The 21,011-nt window shown below is 43.8% G+C and overlaps 1 protein-coding gene across 5 annotated transcripts in view; it reads right to left on the bottom strand.

Moving 5' to 3' along the window:
* anks1b (ankyrin repeat and sterile alpha motif domain containing 1B) overlaps window positions 1-21,011 on the bottom strand; it is a 187,064-nt gene that overhangs the window by 72,433 nt on the left and 93,620 nt on the right. For all 5 annotated transcript variants that reach the window (XM_053641558.1, XM_053641559.1, XM_053641560.1 and 2 more), the window contains 2 exons: window positions 17,588-17,724; window positions 4,935-5,121 (listed from right to left, as the gene is read on the bottom strand). In XM_053641558.1, coding sequence (XP_053497533.1) covers window positions 4,935-5,121; window positions 17,588-17,724 — 324 coding nt within the window. The remainder of the gene's footprint in view (window positions 1-4,934; window positions 5,122-17,587; window positions 17,725-21,011) is intronic.

Raw genomic sequence — 21,011 nt, 5'->3', positions numbered from 1 at the left:
TGGTATGGGGGCGTGTCAGTGCCCATGGTATGGGGGCGTGTCAGTGCTCATGGTATGGGGGCGTGTCAGTGCTCATGGTATGGGGGCGTGTCAGTGCCCATGGTATGGGGGCGTGTCAGTGCCCATGGTATGGGGGCGTGTCAGTGCCCATGGTATGGGGGCGTGTCAGTGCTCATGGTATGGGGGCGTGTCAGTGCCCATGGTATGGGGGCGTGTCAGTGCTCATGGTATGGGGGCGTGTCAGTGCCCATGGTATGGGGGCGTGTCAGTGCCCATGGTATGGGGGCGTGTCAGTGCCCATGGTATGGGGGCGTGTCAGTGCCCATGGTATGGGGGCGTGTCAGTGCCCATGGTATGGGGGCGTGTCAGTGCTCATGGTATGGGGGCGTGTCAGTGCTCATGGTATGGGGGCGTGTCAGTGCTCATGGTATGGGGGCGTGTCAGTGCTCATGGTATGGGGGCGTGTCAGTGCTCATGGTATGGGGGCGTGTCAGTGCCCATGGTATGGGGGCGTGTCAGTGCCCATGGTATGGGGGCGTGTCAGTGCTCATGGTATGGGGGCGTGTCAGTGCCCATGGTATGGGGGCGTGTCAGTGCCCATGGTATGGGGGCGTGTCAGTGCCCATGGTATGGGGGCGTGTCAGTGCTCATGGTATGGGGGCGTGTCAGTGCCCATGGTATGGGGGCGTGTCGGTGCCCATGGTATGGGGGCGTGTCGGTGCCCATGGTATGGGGGCGTGTCGGTGCCCATGGTATGGGGGCGTGTCAGTGCCCATGGTATGGGGGCGTGTCAGTGCCCATGCTGCAGTCCTGACCTGTCTCCGATTGAGAATGTGTGGTGCATTATGAAGCGCAAATTAAGGCGTTGAAGGCCCCGGACAGTTACGCAGCTGAAGAAATGCATAATGGATGAATGGGGAAATTTCCGCTTGCTAAACTTAACCAACTGGTGTCTTCACTCAGCGTCCAAACGCTTAATAAGTGTTACTAAAAGAAAAAGTGATGTTACACGGCGGTAAACAGTCGACTGTCCCAACTTTTTTGGAGTATCGCGGTCATCAGATGAGAAATGAGGGTATATTTTCAAAAATAACTTGAACTCTGGTGACAGCGACTTATCAGAAGGTTGTGAGTTGAAATCCCAGCACCACTGAGCCGTCACTGCCGGGCCCTTGAGCACGGCCCTTAACCCTCGACTGCTCAGATGTATAAACGAGATAAACGTTACATACATCTGCTACGTACATCTCCATGCAGCACACATCCACCTTTCCTTCTATTCCAGAGTTACATAACTGTGCACCAGTACTGCTCTGACTCTCACCTATAGACGTTTCTTTAAATAGACTAGCAGAAGAACCTGTGTGTACGTGAGACAGAGAATGGAGCAAAGCAGACGGGTAGACGTTTACGTTTTGTGTTACGAGATGGTGTAATATTTAACAGAACGCAGACGGCTGATCGTGTGTACCGTCCTCACATGTTAAATCACTATTACGTGTGCCTTGATTCCTGCACCTATGAAAAAGAAACCGTCAGAGGGATAGAAATGTGTTTCTCTGTTTGATGGCAGTTGCTATGGCAACAACACATCGGACTTTATAAATGAAGGGGGGGGGATATATAACAGAGGCATGATCATGTGAAAACTGTCAATTCTTATGAACTAGATTATTTAAAGGCTCAACAGGTAAGGCTCTGGGTTACTGATCGGAAGGTCGGGGGTTCGAGTCCCAGCACTGCCAGTCTGGCACTGTTGGGTCCTTGAGCAAGGCCTTTAACTGTCTCTGCTCCAGGGGGCGCTGTATCATGGCTGACCCTGCGCTCTGACCCCAACTTCCTGACAAGCTGGGATATGAGAAGAAAAGAATTTCACTGTGCTGTAATGTATACGTGATCAGTAAAGGCTTCTTCTTCTAAACAATATAAAAATATATGCTCGGAGATAGAGGCAGGACTCATGCTGCCCCATGAACTGTCCAACTCTGGCTGGATATAACTACCGGTGACCCCGCTCCTCAATTTAGCAGACACCTTCATCCAAGCCACATACAGTATAGTAAACAGGATTCAGGATGGCTTAGAACCCATACAGCAACTTACACTTTTCACAAAGTATCTCAAAGCTAGCACTGAGGGACGACCCCAACAACCTCTAATTACCCGTGCACGGCCGGTGTACCGTGGATTTACAGCCCCTTCCAGAGAGCTATCGCTTCAACCAAACAGACTTACATCAAACATGCAAACTTTTTAATCCAGCGAGAATGGGTAATGTCTGGTAATCTACTTAGCCGAAGATCCTGTGCTGTACATCCTCCCCGTTGAGTTTCTATCATCATTCCCTCGTTCCGACACACCCGTGAAGTCCTGGAATACACATCACATCAGGGGGTCGGAGTATCCCGGAGGAACGTGCCACGGAAGGGTAGAGGAGAGACCTTTACAGTACAGTGGAGGAGATGAAAGGCTACAGAGCTCTTTGCACTATGGATGCTGGATCCAGCTACTGCTTAAAACTCTACCCAGTGGGCTGGGAGTCATTTTTACTGATCGAACTGTTTCAAATCCACAGGAATGAAAGGTGTGAAAACAAATATGAATACAATACACGGACTGAACGGATCATCTTTCCTAAATGATGAATACAAAGACGGACACAAAAATAATATAAAATATAAATATATTTAAATAAAGCTTGCCAGCTTCAAGGACTGGCACGAAACAAAAAAAAAAAAAGAAGTTGCACAAGTGCAAGGTTTCACTCGGTTTCACTGATATTAAGTTTTAAAGAACAGCTCGCTGAATTTCTTGGACAGGGTTGCCAAAACTCCCACCGCAACTACAACTCAAAAACCACACGCAAAAAAAAAAAAGACTAGAAACTAGCCCAAATGTTCCGGGCATAGGAAAACGATACACTTATTTATTTATTTTTGCCTTTTCAGGGGAAACAAGTGACCAGCGGTAGCACATATCTGCAACATGTGGTCAAACCTGGCAACCTTCTCAGAGGTCATCTCTTAAGTTTCAGGTGAATTCCCCGATAAAACCATATTCTCTACTGTTATTAAAAGAGAACCTTCTCTGAAAACCGTACGATTCGTTCGTTATAACGTCCTGCTGCTTGAAGGACTCCGTTTAAAGGACTCGCAGCAGCTCTGTAAGTGCGTCCGGCTTTAAAACACATAACCACAGCGCGTCCAGCGAACTTTTCTGAACCTTCTGCAATGGAACAAATCTCACATGAAAATGCTACAAATATTATTAGATGGTTCTTGTTGTCAACTCTATCCGAAATAAAAGTCTCACGCTTTCGGAAACGACGTTGTTGTCTTGAAACATAGTTAACGTTAGAATGAAGACTGAAAGCTTTCCGGAAAGTTCCACAGGGCGTCTGGTTCAGGAGCTGAATAAAGAGTGAGAAAGACTAAAGAGCAGCAGAGATTAAAGTAATAATAATAATAATAATAATAATCGATTAATCCTCTTTAACAGCAGGGAAACCTCTACACAGCACAATTCCTGACACTATACTTCACCTTAAAGTGACCTCCAGCTTTTTCATCCACCCCCCCCTCCCTCTCTCTCTCTCTCATGTTCCTGCAGAGGAGGGTGCCAGACCGCATCCAGACAGTGCTGGTGAGTGGCGGCTGCCAGAATCTCATCGTTACAGACATCACCATCGCCATGACTCCCACACCATGCTCATGCTCACAGGAACCACATTACCATGGTAACGATATGAACTCCACACCTGCCCACGCAGGGTCCCAAAGGAAGTGACATACATTACAGGAAGTGACATACCCTCTAAACCTGGCAAACCTTAACACCTCATCACATGCTTCTCACACCACTGACTCAACCGTCATACATGTCAAAATCGTGTCGTAATGAAAACACGGTACTGTAGCATTAACACGTCTCTCGTCGCCACCTACTGGCGACGTGGCGAGCACCTCTACAACAGCCCCGACACGTACAGCAGTGAACGCATGACTTGAGCACTCATCCCGGCTTCCCCTGACGACGCGTATGCGATCAGAGTGCCTTTACTATGCGCTTCTGTCCTTTCATGCGGGTTTGATGTGTGGATTATCCACGCAGAACCACTCAGAATAGCAAGAGACACTTTGTGAGAAACAAGGCATCAGGGCTTGCAAAAATCTACTGATGCAGTCACATTTCATCATTAAACCTGGCTGAACAATAACGCGTTAAGGATCATCTCGTGCTCTCTCGGTCAGACGTATCCCTACAGCTTCTGCTTCTTCACAGTGCATAGGATTTCTCTACTCAAACCTAGCTAAATACGCACCGTATGGTCAAATATATGTGGACACCTGACCATCACGCTCGTACTGTATGTGGTTCTTCCCCAAACTGTTTCCACAACGTTCGAGGCACACGATCGTATATAATGTCTTTGTGTGCTGTAGCTTTACAAATTTCTCTTCAGTGGAACGGAGACTCAAACCGGTTCCAGCGTGACGAAGCGCCTGTGCGTGACGAAGCGAGCTCCATGAAGACGTGGTGTGTTAAGGTCGGAGTGGAAGAACTCTTCAGCGCCCTGGTCTCAACCCGAATGAACACCTTTGAACCGGATGAACCGGAGCCTCCTCGACGTCGCATCATCAGCGCCTGACCTCAACCTCACTCGTAGCGCTCTTGTAGCTGAATGAACACAAATCCCCACAGCCACGCCCCAAAATCTAGTGGAAAGCCTTCGCAGAAGATAACAGCAATACATCTGGACTGGACTGGGACGTTCAACAAGGATTATGATGTGTATTATGGGTAATAAGTGTCCACACAGTTTTGCCCATATAGTGTATGTATGGAGTATTTACTTAGCCCTGCAAGAAGAAATGAGTCATATGTTGGATTAAAAACACACACACACACACACACACACACACACACAATCTTACCAGCAAGTGGGCAGTCCTCAGTTGACCCGGGGGAATAGTTAGCTGGACTGATGAGAGGACTAGCAGGTGGACTGGTGCTAAAGCTGGCATAGCCCAGAGATGAGCTCACCTCAGATGGCTCACCGCTATGGCTCGGTACGGGCCGCTGTACATCCTGCGTCGAGGACAGAGACGTGCGCTGTTTGGGCTGGAAAACAGAAGAAGCACCGTGAGCGCTGAGTGCATCAGGAGCACAGCGGCTAATACACGTTCCTCTACGAGAGAATTACTTAGATTCAAAGACCGTGTGTCTAGACAGTTATGTGAGTCTCTATCTCCGAGTCTCTGGGTTTACTTTTTAAAACTGTTTAGTCATCTAGGGACAGAGAACAATGTGCTGTGTGTGTGTGTGTGTGTGAGTGTGTGTGTACTCATGCACGTCTGCACTTGATATGTGAACTGCCTCTCTTTCGTATTTTTTCATTACAAATCATTTTGGGTGAGCACAGGCAGGACACACACACACACACACACACACACACACACACACAGTACATACTAGTAGCATCATCATTTAACTAAGCTTTTGGTTCAAGGCCATCTAATGAGGACAGTAATGGTGGCTATGTCGTGCGGGCGAGGCCTCGTTGCTCAGCAGCTCTGAGTCACACCGGCTTGTTGTGTTTGAAAAACATGATGCGCTGCTGCTGCTGCACACACACAGACAGATTGGACCAAAACACCTTTCAGTGGGAGTTCATATGGATGTGCTGAGAGGGAATGAGAGAAAGAGAGATGAGCATGATGACTGTGTCTGGTTGTATAACCGCAGGAAGTCTTACATAAGCATCATCTCCACTTCCTGTTGCATCATAGGTGCTACGTTAATTAATACGTGCCAAATGTTTACAGGGTGTGTGCTACAACCTGTCTCGCACACTCTCTCTTTCTTTCAACGCACGCACACACGCACAATATTTAACATTTCGATATTTTTTCCGAGTGAAAGCAGCATTATGATCTCTCATCTCAACACGTGACTATTGCTGCATTCGAAGTTCTTCAGAAGCAGAAACCCCGGAGCTCGTAATTATATCATTTTCATTCATTCGAGCAACAAGGTGTGAAAACAACAACAACAACAACAACAACAAAAAACATGGACGCCTGCATGTTTGCCTTTTGTTAGCAACAAGCTAGCCAGCTAATTGTGATGAGTGATGTATATTTTCCTCCTCACACGAGTGAACTGTGCCGTATATTCCGCGTCTATGGAGTGAAAGTGAATACGTGTGTATGTTGATGGATCTAAAGCGAGCACTTGTATATACCGTACAGTATAAGGAGTGCTGCTTTGTTTACTGTTGGTGATGTGGGCGGCCATGTTGATTTGACGTCACTAGCTGAACTCGGAGCTAAGTTTCTAAACAGGAAGTTGGCATATTCTTCGTTTTTTTTCCTGGTCGGAGGTCAGGTATTACGAGTTACGCTGTCTAGTGTCCCCACCTACAAAGTGTCCGGTGTATACGGTATAAACACAGCCTACTCACAACTAACACAAAGCTGTGACAAGCACATCTCGCATATTAACATACAGTTATTTAAGGTCTAGACGCCAGCATTTTCAAACAACGTTCTGTCAGGCTTGCCTTCTTTTTCTAGTCTTAGCTGGTGTCCGTCCAGAGGTACACACAGACAAGGCTTCCAGCAAAACTGCCCACAAAAGACGGGCCATTCTTAAACCAGAAATAAAACTCAGACTCAGCCATTCTAAATCTGGACACTGTGCAGAAATGTTACCGGTGGTAGGATGGAGACTAATCAAGACCACAAGCTTGGATAATGAACCCCTTAAATCCCAGACTCGGGTATTAACCTGAAACTTCCAGGAAGAGGAGTGTGTAGTCCTGTTCATCAAAAAAAACAAAACCCTGACATGTTAGCAAGTGAAAATATCTTGACTAGAGTTCGGTTCATTTAGTATTTCCAGCTGCAGTGTTACAATAATGCCCTGCGATGGACTGGCACCCTGTCCAGGGTGTACCCCGCCTTGTGCCCGATGCTCCCTGGGATTGGCTCCAGGTTCCCCGCGACCCTGGAGAAGGAGTAAGCGGTAGAAGATGGATGGATGGATGGATGGATGTTACAATAAACCAAAATATAAAATCGTTCAACTTACTTCAAGACATTTCTACACCACATATAAGATTATTCAATTCATCTTAAAAATGTTGCACCTTTCTAGACAGAAATGCGTTAAAGAAGCTAAATTGTCCGCCGATAGATGAAGACTCTTTCGAGCTTCAAGTTAATCAAGCAAATGTCTAGAAGTAAGTTGAATAACCTTATAAATGTTTTATTATAATTTAGACTAGAGTCAGTTGGACTATAGTGGAGATATTTAATCACCGCGTTACACTTACTGCGAACTTTATTTAAAAAATCACACTCTACAAAGATCTCCTGTATTCTTGGTTAAAATGAAGTGTGCTCCCATACGAGTGCGGTGTGAACGAAGGGTCACTACACATCTCATCCTATGCTAAGTCAGACGTGGCGAAACAGATCCATTTATGAACGTTCGCCGGTTCAGACGCGTGGCGCTTATGTGTTTAGCAACAAAACCTGCGGTGTCACAGTTCTGCCCCAGTAAGCAAGCTGTTCTCATCGCGTTTTTAAAGAAACCTCTCAGGGACGCTAATAACTCACAGCTGTAGTTGCTAATGAACCTGTAACACACACACACACACACACACACTTCCTGTCACCCTCACATACACTCACACACTATCACTAGAGTGTGTGATGGCTGTGTTGTATCTAATGAGCCTGTCATGTCCAACAGCATGCTTGTTGAAATCACATGCATCACATGACTAACACACAAATCACACACACACACACAGAATCTGACAAGATTTCTTCCCAAGCCCACATAGTTAGTGTGTGTGTGATTACCTGAGATTCATGTGTTTGTGCATGATAGACTTTTATTCAGCAAAAGAGCTGGGAGTGACACATTTATGAATTGCAATTATGGTAATTATTCTGTGAGCCCAAGGACTGCAGGGTGATGAATGTCATTAAGTCTCCCACTGGAACATCCTGCACACAAAAGATCTCTTATAGCGCAGATGCTAATGCAGCCTGACTATACCCCGAAACGCAGCTGTATGATTTCGATCCCTGCCCCTCTCTTTTACGTTGGGAAGTGGGGCTCTTTTTAGGGAAAGGATAACACATTAGCGCTAGCATGCTTCGAGCCTTGGTGCTGCCATCTGTGCCGAGGGATTCCCGTGGCCTCTTATCCAAGTCGCTCTTTCAGTTTGTTAGTTAGCATTAGCTTTTATATTAGCTCATTTAGCATGGCTGTCGTGCGGTTCACACCAAGAGACGTCATAAACACCAGGGACATCTCCTGACCCGACATGGAAACATCCAGAACATTAGGGAAGTATCTGGAGCAAAAAGACCAGCATTCATATCCATCCGACTCGAATCCGGCTCAATTCGTTTAGACGGGTCGAACTGTTGAAATAAAACACCGACTATGAAGTGCAGTACCATCAAAAAAAAAAAAGTATTTGCTCCCGTCATGGTTTCCTCGATTTTTTTTCCTCGTTTTTTTTATTTCAGATCCTCATCGGCTCCTCGTACAACATATGATATGAGACAAGGAGAGCAGGAGGAAACCAAAAACACACGGTTCAATGATCAGTTCATTTATCGAAGGCAAAGTGTCTGCAGCATCTATATCGTTCAATTTGGTTAATTGTTATACTGAATAGCATTCGAGGGAGCAATTACTTTTTCACACAGGACCAGTTGGTGTTGGATTAACGTTTCTTTCAAGGAATGAAAGGATCATTTAAAACCTGCATTTTGGGTATACTCGGGTTGTATTGTGTCTTATAAGATAGTAATAATCCACCAGGGTGATGAACTGGAATTTCTGCTGGAATTTGAAGATTTTGTCTCAAACCTGGCTGTTTCAGAAGATAAATCAATAATTTCCAGTAGGGTCACTTATTAAAGTAACCCTGTAAGAGGCAGTTGGGAGAGTAATGGCATTCAGTCATCCAGCATACAGTCTAGTCGGCCTTAGCACAGGATATGTACCTAAATCCATTTTAACAGTAGTTATCAAACCACTGATCACAATAATCCAACCTTGACCCTCAGCTGTCTAACTACAGGCCAATACCAAACCTCCCCCCTATCTACACGACCCTACAAGAATCACATTTATAAAACTCTTTCATCGGAGTGCTGCGACAGCGCTGGTTAAAGTGGTAAATGACCTTCCTCTGAGTTGTGTCTCTGTGTTTGTGTTGCTCGATCTTAGTGCAGCTTTTGATACCACAGATACCGCAATAATCTTTCTGATTATGCCGTAACTCTAAATGGCCATACGCTTACATCATGTGTTCCTAACGCTAACCCTGGACGGCTGCGGCTCAAGTAGTAGAGCAGGTTTGTCCGTGACTCCACATGCCGAAGTGTCCTTGGGCAACACACTGAGCCCCAAGTTGCTCCCGATGGCAAGTTAGCGCCTTGCATGACAGCTCTGCTACCATTGCTGTGTGAGTTTGTGTGTGTGTGAATGGGTGAATGAGACACAGTGTAAAAAAAAAAAAAAGCACTATATAAGTGCAGACCATAGTTACAGTTACATTTATATAGCGCTTTCCTAGACACTCAAAGTGTTTTACATGGTATGGGGGGGGTCTTCTCAATCACCAATGGTGTACAGCATCCACCGGGATGATGTGACGGAACGCCCACCACACGCCAGCTATTAGTGGAGAGGAGAGTGATATAGCCAATTCAGGGGCCGTGATAGAGAAGAGCCAATGGGGGAACTATACTGGAGCATTAGGACCCACACAGACCACAGGGTGAGCGCCCCCTGCTGGCCTCACTAATACCACTTCCAGCACCAACCTTAGTTTTCCCCAGAAGGTCTCCCATCCACATACTCACATACATCCACATACTCACCAGGCTCAACCCTGCTTAGAGTCAGTGGGAAACCAGGCGAGAACTGCAGGGAGATATGGCTCTAGCTGTGAAAGATCTTACTGTGATTACTGAATCCCATCTCTCACTTGAAGCTCACTGTGGCAGGGGGTGAATGGAGGGTGGAGTCTGGGAAAATGTGTGGCAGTGAATGAGCGTACACCTGTGTGTAATTAATGATGCCTATTTATAGGTGTATGTGTTACAGGATCTGTGGAAAAGCTGAACAAGAGAGCCTGTGCTGAGCTGATAAATACCATGACTTGACAGCGTTTTCCTGAGCGCGCGCGCATGTGTGTGTGCGTGCGTGTGTGTGAACGTAAAGGTGGCACTTTCATTTCTTTTCAAACATTTACATTCAGAAGTTCTTACATGCTGAAATGCACAGCCCAAAGTAAAATAAACAGACTGGCACTCTCTCGCTCTCACACCTGCCTCCCGAATCCTCCCGGGTTCTCTTCACGACACCCGGGGTGTCACACTCATTTACATAATATTACAAAGATAGTCCTTTTTTAATCTCAGAAATACTGCTATGATAAGAGATATACTGTCACTGCATGGCACAGAAAACACAGTTTCATGCTTTTCTTACCTCTAGATAGGACTGCTGTAAAGCCTTGCTGTCTGGATGTAGGAGCATAAACAAGCTCCAGTCCACATCACTCCTATCTTATCAATACTGCATTAGCTCCCAGTGAAATTCCTAATTGATTAATGTTACTAATGATGTATTCAGCACTGAATGTAAGTGAGAATGTAATCACTCAGTAGCTGAATGAATTTGTGGTCTTTTATGGTAAATGGTCTGCACTTATATTGCGCTTTTTTAACCTCAGTGGTTCTACAAAGTGCTTTACACTGGTTCTCATTCACACACACCAATGGTAGCAGAGCTGCCATGCGAGGTGCTAGCCTGCCATTGGGAGCAATCTTGCCCAAGGACACTTCGGTATGTGGCGTCATGTGGGCCAGGAATCGAACCCTATGATTAGCGGACAACCCGCTCTACCACCTGATCCACCGCTGCCCGATCTGCCCTGCGTGCTTCAATTAAAAGGTGCAGGCTCTTTATTAGTACCTAGAATAATGACGACTACAGCAGGAGGCGGAGCTTTTTCCTACAGTTTCCCCACAGTTATTGAACAGCCTTCTATTTAGTCTTCAGGGCTCAGACACAGTCTCTATATTTAAGTCTAGGCTTTAGTCTTTTAGCCTACCCCAGTTGCAGTTATAATTTGTGAATGAAAAAAAATGATGTCTTTTTCCAGCAGCCCTGTTAATTAGTGTTTTTCAGTGTTTCTAGGGCATAGAGGCAGGGTTAACGTAATAAAAAAAACCCAGATACAAATATTTTGAGCACTAGACAGATACAAATACAGACACTGATATTGCATTACACCCATAATGTCTAATAATGAAGGTGATTTTGATGCTAATAAGTTGTCTCAGGGAGATTTTCCTTGCCACCATCGCATCTGGAGTGCTCCAGAATCTCTGAATCTATATCTGGATGTCTGTAAAGCCCTTTGTGACAATATGTACTGTGATACTATATAAATGCGATTGAAATCGAACTGAATCGAGCCTCACTGCTTTATGCACAGATTATTTCCCAAGAGGTCGGGATGGAGTGTCACTACTGTATCTGCCGCTTATTCTAAATGTGTCAGTGCTTAAAGTAAAAAAAAAAGAATTAATACATTACTCCAAATTTACAAAAGTTTCAGGAACCCACAAAACGCACAGACGGCTGGAATCACAAAATGACGATTCAAAAAAAAGGAAATGAAATAAAAGGAATTTGTCAGAGGGAGAAGTGGACATTATTCTGACTCAAGTGTCTTTTTGAGACACGCCAGCGTCAACAGATCCAAGCGGTGATGAACTCGGACATGCAGAGAAACGGTACAACGTCGTTTTTCAGCTGAATTAGTCCTGGCTCGAAAGTGTTGCACAGCATTTAAAGAAGATGTCACGGCAAATGGAACTGATTTATAAGCAGCTCAAAAATCGTAGTATAAAAGATCAACCAAGGAGGACGGACAAGAAGGATAAGAGAGTAAACAATTGCTTTAAGGGTGAAAGAGTTGAAGCGAAGGGAGAAAGAAAGACAGATGTTGAGTCATCCACAAACAGGTGCAGAGTGCGATGAAACATCAAGCCTTCGAGATCAGGATCAAGATCCAGCATGGGTGTACAGGTGCTCTGTATACAAGACTACATCAAATCCAAAGAATGTGACAAGTGCCGAGTACAGATTTACAGTTTCAGAACGCAGGAAGTCAGTGAGTGTGGCTGTGTTTCACAACGTGTTTGCTTGCATCACACATGTACTGTAATAGCGCAGCTCCAATTAGCACCGCTAAACTAAACGCCAAGCTTACGGGGCTACTGCTATGAAATATGCATGTGGTTGTCTGGGTTCGTGCTCTGGCTGGATGTGTGTGTGTGTGTGTGTGTGTGTGTGCAATACCCATGTGTGTATGAAATCAGGTTTTCAGCTTAGCGAAACGTCATGATCATTGCTGGGGTTGTGTGTGTGTGTGTGTGTGTGTGTGTGTTGGGGAAGGAGGGTTGGAGTAGAAAGGAGATGTTGCAGGAGAGTGTCTGGGTGCTTGGGGTGGCATACTTGCTATCATTGAACCCTCAGAAACAGGGATCAAGGATGGCAGGCTTTGCAATGCTAAGCAGAAATGATTGCAGGATCCACCTCGAGAAATACCTGAGCAATATCTGTAACATTTTTTAACATCACTAGGCCTCTCAGGTGCGCCAGTACATTGCTGCGCAAATTAAAAATCCAGTCTAACCCCAATAGATTAAAGTTGAATTCAGTGTATTAACACTAACATTAAAGGAAAAGTGGTTTTAATGCGTCGGTACACAGTATTACATCATGTTGTGACTACAGTCTGTGAGAGGGCTCCATAGGGACTGTAGTTACAGTATGATGTAATGCTGCTAGCTACATTTCTCTATTACCACCCAAAATAACTGCATTTTCACACACATCCACAGGGAACGGTTTTCCATTTTGGGTTGCTTTCCGACCTAGACGGACCTCGGTGTATAATATTAAACTGTAAACGCAAACTCTAATCGCGTGCTTCTCTCTGACCCCATTTCGTGTGTCTTGTATTTGGATTGTATCGTAATTGCTTACGACATACGGGCATTCACACTTGACCGTCGTGTCGTGCATCATGTGCAAATCACGTACGGACACTTTTCAGACAACTTCCTGTGTCGCAGTTCAATTCCAGGAGCTCGTTGCAACAGATGGACGGTTGCTACACCGGAACGCGCAGATCAACTTCTTCAACTGGGGTTGAACGCTGAACATGGCTTGGAGAGACGGGCGCATTTACATTTGGAATAACGTCTGGATAAATGTGTCCGGAAGCGGTTTGCACGATCGTGCTTAAACGCGTCTCGAGCACCAGCGCGTGAAAGAGTGTAAAGGATAAATCTGTTATCACACTTTAATGTAAAAAAAAAAAAAAAAAAACACATTCAGAGCAGCGTGCAAGAAAGAGGAGAGGAGAATTTGGTCCATAGAGAGCTGCCGTAATTATAAAACCATTCGCCTAAAAGACGTGAAATGAGACAGTGGGTCGATGAATAACCGATATACAGTTGTGCCCAAAAGCTTGCAGAAACAAAATAAGACGGATCATAAAATTCCCATGTTGTTTTTTTATTTAGTCCTGTCCTGAATAATCTATTTCACATAACAGATAATAGCTGAATTGATAAAAATCACCCCGTTCAAAAGTTTGCATTCCCTTGATTCTGAATACCGTGTGTCGTTACCTTGATGATCAACGACGTGATGTTTTTATGTGTTGTGAGAGTTGTTCACGAGTCCCTTGTTCGTCCTGAGCAGTTAAACTGCCCACTGTTCTTCAGAAAAATCCTCCAGGTAATGCACATTCTTTACTTTCCCAGCATCTTCTACATATTTGAGCCCTTTCCAACAACGAATATATGATGTCGAGATCCATCTTTTCACACCGAGGACGACTGAGGGACTCGTACACGACTATTACAAAAGCTGCAAACGTCCACTGATGCTCAAGAAGGTAGCAGGATACATTAAGAGCCAGGGGGGTGTAAACTTTTGAACAGGACGATCGGTGTAAATTGTTAGCAGGTCTAACGGCAGTCATGGAGTATTATTAAACTCGTTTCCTCGGTTGAAATAGTAAACAAAGGGCATTGCGTCCTCCTGTGTTGTGTTTAGCCTCTTTAACAGTGTTTTATTCTCTGATGAGAACCGCTCCTTTCATCGTTGTGATCGACAGTGGCTGATGATAACAACAGACTGCTAGTAAAGGCTGTTCTTTTCACTCGCCCAGCGTTATCTGTAGACTTTATCTTCTCACCAAGCCCAGCTGCAGGGTTCAGATGCTTGATCAGGTCACTGTAGCGAGATGCTGCCGTTCCTCTTCTTGACATTTTCACAGAGCACAGTTTGCAGTCTGATTGGTTTTAAGGCACTGATACTGATTACTGTCATTAATAATCGTGAAAGACGTCCAGATAGCTGCCATTTCATGTCGTCTGAGCTTTAGCACTCCAGCGTACACTAGACGTACTCACATCATGTCGTATAACTTAGTACTGGACGATGGTATTGGCACATATTTTGCGAGTATGAGCATGATATTAGGTCGATACCCATATCAGTATCATTGCATCCATTATTATTATTATTATTATTATATAAGTATGATGTTGGTCAGTCCTTACATTTATTTCAATAACTAGGGCTTATAATAATTCTGTGTGATGAGTCTCAGCAGAAGGCTTACAGTGGAGGTTAATGGAGCATGAGTGCAGAGCTTTAAAGCTTCTGTTTTCTAACTGCCAAAGCGGCAATTCAACAAAACACCTCCTCTGGGTGTCTCTATTAATATATTCATGACACTAACATTTTTGTTGTTGTTGTTATTTTGGAATGTATGCATAGCAGAAGAGGTTTCAGGGAATTTGATCACTTATCAGAGAAACACAGATCACTTATGTGGAAGGTTTGCATCTCAGAAACGGTCCTAGTCGAAACACCATGGCAGGACAATTCTAAATGAAGCCTCAGTTATGTAAATGAAAAAGGTCTCAGGTGACTTCCTATTAGCAAAAAAAAAAAAAAAAAGAGAGACGACATTTAGGTCTTACAAGGAAGCACTTAAAGCGCACCTATTATAGTTCTGAAACGTACCTAATTTAGTTTTAAAGGTCTCATACGATAGATTTACACGCATCCGAGATCAAAAAACACTTTAACGTGCTCGGGATTTAAACTGCAGCGTTACGGTTTTTTCCGCAGTGTCACAAACGACTCGTTCGATGATCCGTTCTAAATGATTCATTCTAAACTCCTCCTTTCAGAGAGCATACTCTGCTCTGATTGGTCAGATGTCCCAGTCTGTTGTGATTGGTCTACACTGTCAGCGCCCGCTCAAAACCGTAACGCGTTTCAGCTCCGTCTGTCAGCGAGCAGCTGATGAAGACCAGAGGCGGGGCTTTGTGTTACAAACCCACGTAGGTTAGTACAGGGAGTGAGTCAGGAATCACTATCGACTCGATTCAGCCGTTCAGAATCGCTTCCTTCGTTTGGGAGTCGATAACTCCGTCTGTCCTGCGCTTCGATTGTTGAAACTTGAAGCTTGAAGCTACGTATATCACACACTACATGACCGGTAATATCTGAAAAACCCTAATAGGTGCACTTTAATTCCGGCTGTATTTCCCATTGATTTTATCGTGTATTTAAAGTGTTAGTGGGTTTATAAGTATGATAACGATGCACTGTAGGCATATAACTGTTTGGAAAAAAAAAAGTGTTCCTTTGCAAAATGCTATCTCTCGCATTCCCGTCTCGTTTTCTTTTAACACACTGCCAAATGGTGCAGGAGAATTAAAGCCTCAAGAGCTTCATCGAGATAAAGAGCTTCACACCTTTACAGTCTTATTCCATGTACAGTAGGAATGAGGAGAGCTTTTGGATCTTTTAATAATGTTGAAATCCTCTCTGGACATCGTTGGACATCGTATCCTTGCGTGAAGTGCAATATTAACCGATAATGCTGTTGGTTAATATTAGTCTAACAGCACTGACTATTACCTAAATAATCACCTTAGTTTCATTTAATACAGTAACTTAAAATGGATCTGTGACTTAAAATGGATTTGGATGGATTTCTACACAGTCCATAAAGTCTGCGGTATTTACTGCAGTTCATATTTGACCGAAGAAGCCTATTACGTCGAAGAGAAGTACTATGCATAATAAATGAAAATATGCGAACAGTTAAAATACACAGAGTCTAAGTTGTAGGGAAACAGAACTGAAAAGGTTTGCACTTGAAGTCAGGAAAATACCCGTCTTATCCCTGCATCTGTTCTAATTGCGATTCTAAGGAGGATAATTGAATATTTAAACCAAAATAGTCTTGAAAATGTCAACAGGCCCCGTTTTGTGCAGCTCTTCCCTTACATCAGCATGAAAATAGATCCCAAAATAGTGAATGTAAGAATCAGGAGAATATGATTAGGCTTTTTTTTTTTTTTTAATGCGATAAAGAAATAAAACTGCACATTGCTGCCACTGTTATTTCGTCAGTCTGGTATTTATATTTTTGGTCTGTGGTAATAAACATACTGCTGTTCATTATCTCTTAAAAATGATGGTTTAGAAGTAGAAGATAACGTGGCATCCAAACAGCTGGCCTGTAGAAGACGGACACGCTGTTTTCTGTGAATTGTCTGTTGTGTTGTTGTGCTGAGAACTTTTTCATTGCGACGGCGTTCATTTCGTATACTCGCAGGAGAAAGGGGACGTAGGGGTGCGTGATCTGGCAACGAGACTGTCTCATGGCGCGGTATTATTTCAGGCTGGATGACGATCCACTATACGATCCTGATTAATGCTGGTGTTGGTTTTAAAGACTGAAGAGACTGAACCAAATTCCCCTATTGATTAAAAACAACAACAATAATATAGCTGTATAAGGAAACTATAATAATCTAAAGGACTGTCGTGGCACTTTTGTTATTATTGTTTACTTGTGGTACTGTTGCACTCACACGTGCTCCCTGTGTGTTCTGGATTTCAGCACACGCTTTCTGATGCTTTACTGTATATCGAGGAGGTCAAACAAATCAGTTGCATTTTAGGCACCGGCTCCTCCGCGTCGCCAGCCGTGCTGCACCATCATATCGCTTTCATTCACAATTCCCCCAAAGAGAAAACTCAATGGACTGATGTCTAATGGAGGCTGTGGGAGAAACCTTCGAAGTTCAGATAAGAACACAACACGGGACGCCCCCGCATCCCAAAATCTCCTTTTAAATGATGTTTGAGAAATAGGTTTGGGACGAATGTATTAGGCTGAGATAAAAACCGTGCAAAGGCACATTTGGACTCGATTACCCGTTTGTATATATTTGTGTTTATATTGTGGATTTATCTGTAATCCTACACACCGATGCCAAGCACAAAATGTGTATATGAGATCATGATTATCTAAACATGGTGGAACCAAACTATACAGGAGCAGAGCTGGAGACTTGACATTCTGTGTGTATGGCACATGTGTATCAAACAAGTGTGTGTGTGTGTGTGTGTGTGTGTGTGTGTGCGTGTATACCTGGGGGCGGATAACTCTCTCAATGTTCTTCAGTGCAGTACCAGGAGAGGGAGGGGAACAGTCTGGAGTCAGACTGCTGTAGTCATCACCATGGTTACGCTGCTCCACATCACTAGTCGAAACATTCAAAGAGTGGCCTTGATAGACAGATAGATAGATAGATAGATTTAAAAGAGAGAGAGAGAGAGAGAATTAAAAACTCAAATACACAACATGGGATTAACGTCTAATCTTCCTGTTAATCTTCATAATGTTTGCTGTACAAGTCGAGTACAATTGATGTCAATTGCCTTTGTGTGTCTTTTACTGTAAAAGTCTGTTGTGTATTCAAATTTTAAGTTTAAAACACAGGTCAAAGTTCGACACCTGCAAAACACACACACACGCGCGCACACACACGTAATTCCAAGACGCAGGGGTCAGGTGTAAATGTGTTTAGTTTCATTCTCCAGCGTGTGAGGAAGAAACAGAGAGAAAAGTGGGAGAAATGAAATGAATCGAGAGGGGTAGGTGAGAGGAACGACCTCATCAATCACACATTCACAGCTCCAGTTCAAGTTACCACAGTTATTCACACTACTGAGAAAGCCCCGAGGCAGTACACCGAGTCACGGTGCAGGCTGTTTATACAACGCAGCGTTTCCAGTAAAACACCGTGATGAATTATTACCACTTCCCTGAACAGAGAAATGTTATTTAATGTTCTTGTTAATGTGGAACCTGACATTCTGTGAGTTCATCCTACATAAATGTGGTTTTTTTATCCCCCCATAATGTTTACAGACTGCCCCAACAACTGCCCTTGGACTTTCATTATAAATACATTTCGAGTACAGCGGAGGAAGTGAGTATCGGACGCGTCAACATTTCCTTCGGTAAATATGTTTCCAGTGAGGTTATTCGCATGAAATTTTCACCAGACGTCAGTTTTAACTCCAGAAATCCGCAAATATAAAGAATTCACAAGTCCGTAAATAAAGCTGTGTGTAATAAAGTGGAACGACACGGGAAAAAAGTATTGAACACGCTAAGAAAAAGCAGTTCTCCGAGCCAAGGTAAGGCAAGGAACCAGCTGAAATCCATAAGTAATTACACCCCCTATCTGTGCAATTAATATCAACTGATGTCTGGTGAAAATTTCATGTGAATAGCCTCATTGGAAATATATTTACTGAAAGAAATGTTGCCGCCTCCAACACTTATTTCCCTCGCTGTATACGTTCTTATCTTAGTGCGAGGAATCATACTGAAAACTCTGGTAATGTAACATGCACACATACGGTATGACGTAGCTCAAGACTAGATCAAATGCAGGGCTATTTCTTTAAGCATTGAGATATTATTACTCTGTGACACCGCGAGTCATTTTAAACAGAAAGGATGACAATGTTTTTCACCCAACGCCGAAATAAGCTGTGTACATTTTAACATGTGTGCGCTGTTGGGGAAAATGATCAACAACTGTTGAATAAAGCTAACATTTCGGATGTATACAAGTCATGTATTTCGTACCTATGAAAGTTCTTCTTGGAGATATAATGAGCACTTCTTGTCACGTTGCCCCAGGATTTCCTGCAGGCATTCCCCAAACCCAAAACCTGAACTTGAATAATGAAGGTCTTATGAGAGATTTGCAGGTAGCACAGAGACTGGCGTCGATCTCAGATCTACTGTAACTCTCATCAGCAGGCTTTAGCAATCTGAAGCGCTGACTCATCATCCAGACTTAATGTAGATCATTTGGAATGTCATACACGAAGATGTATGGCGGGCCGTTTTATATTCGCGTTAGCGTTTCATTTCATTAGTTTACACAGTGCAACAATCAACTACAGATCTATAGGCACCCTTCATGAAAATGAGCAAGACATGTACAGCGCCCTACACTAATATTGGCACCCTTGGTAAATGTGAGCAAAGAAGGCTGTGAAAGATTGTCTTTATTGTTTAACCTTTTGATCTTTTGGTAAAAAAAAAAAATTTAACAAAAGTACTCTGCTCTCATGGATATGAAAGAATTGCAAATACAACACAGGTTTATCCAAAAAAAAAAATCTTGGTTAAATATATGTGTGCAACAATTATTGTCGCCCCTATTCCCATTGATATTTTACATTTTTAGTACACTTGGGTGACTAGGAACAGGAAATTGTTCAACCGTGACTTAATATAAACATAAATATGAGGTAACACACAGGCCAAATTCCCTTAGTCGTTCATACCAACGGGTAAGAGCGAGGAATATAGCTGTGATGTGCGGCAAAAGGTTGTTGAGCTTCACACAATGGGGCGTGTCTATAAGAAAATAGCACAAGCATTGAAAATGTCCATTTCCACCATCAGGGCAATAATTAAGAAGTTCCAGTCAACTGGAAATGTTATGAATCGAGCTGGAATTGGACGTGTGTCTATATCATCTCAACGCACTGTGAAGAGGACGGTGCGAGTGGATGAAACATCTCCAAGGATCACAGCTGGAGAACTGCAGAAGTTAGTTGTGTCTTGGGGTCAGAAAGTCTCCAAAACTACAATCTGAAGTCACCTACATCACCACAAGCTGTTTGGAAGGGTTTGAAGAAAAAAGCCTCTACTCTCATCCAAAAACAAACTCGAGCGTCTTCAGTGTGCAGACACGACTGGAACTTCAAATGGGATCGGGTTCTGTGGTCAGATGAAACCAGAATAGAGCTTGCCACAATATATACCTCAAATAGAGAGGTAGCCATATGGAAAAGTTCCTCATGCCCACGGTTAAATATGGAGGTGGATCTTTAATGTTTTGGGCTGTTTTTCTGCCAGAGGATCTGGACATTTTGTTAGGATACATGGCATCATGGACTCTATCAAATATCAACAGATATTAAATGAAAACCTGACTGCCTCTGCCAGAAAGATTCAAATGGGCCGTGGTTGGATCTTCCAGCAGGACAATGATCCAAAACATCATCAAAATCAACACAAAAATGGTTTACTGACCACAAAATCAAGGTCCTGCCCTGACCATCCCAGTCCCCTGACCTGAACCCCATAGAAAACCTGTGGCGTGAACTGAAGAGGAGTTTTTCTTCATTTCTTCAGTTTCTTCAAGTCTTCAGCTTGAAGATCCATGCAGTAGCCCTCTTAAGGGGTTGTAAGTAAGTACTTGCTTTGGTACTCAGTCTTTCCTTACTTTGGGGTCATCACTGGCAATTTTCAGTGGTTCTTCTGGGATTATGGTCCAGGTTCAGTCAGACTATAACAGGAATTCTGGGCACTTTAGCCTTGTATTAAAACCAGGGAAGGAACCTACTGTTACTCCATGTGAAGCATCATCCGCAGGGTTGGATGCACCACTCACATATTGTCATTGAGATCTGCGGTCTCACTGAAGATGTACTTTAAAACAGAGGTACTGTCAGACAGACTGTAGAAGTAGGAGTTCAAA

This window comes from Ictalurus furcatus, chromosome 14 (assembly GCF_023375685.1).
Source record: "Ictalurus furcatus strain D&B chromosome 14, Billie_1.0, whole genome shotgun sequence".
Taxonomy (NCBI): Eukaryota; Metazoa; Chordata; class Actinopteri; order Siluriformes; family Ictaluridae; genus Ictalurus; species Ictalurus furcatus.
The sequence above is the reverse complement of the archived record's forward strand: the minus strand, read 5'-3'. Positions and strand labels throughout refer to the sequence as shown.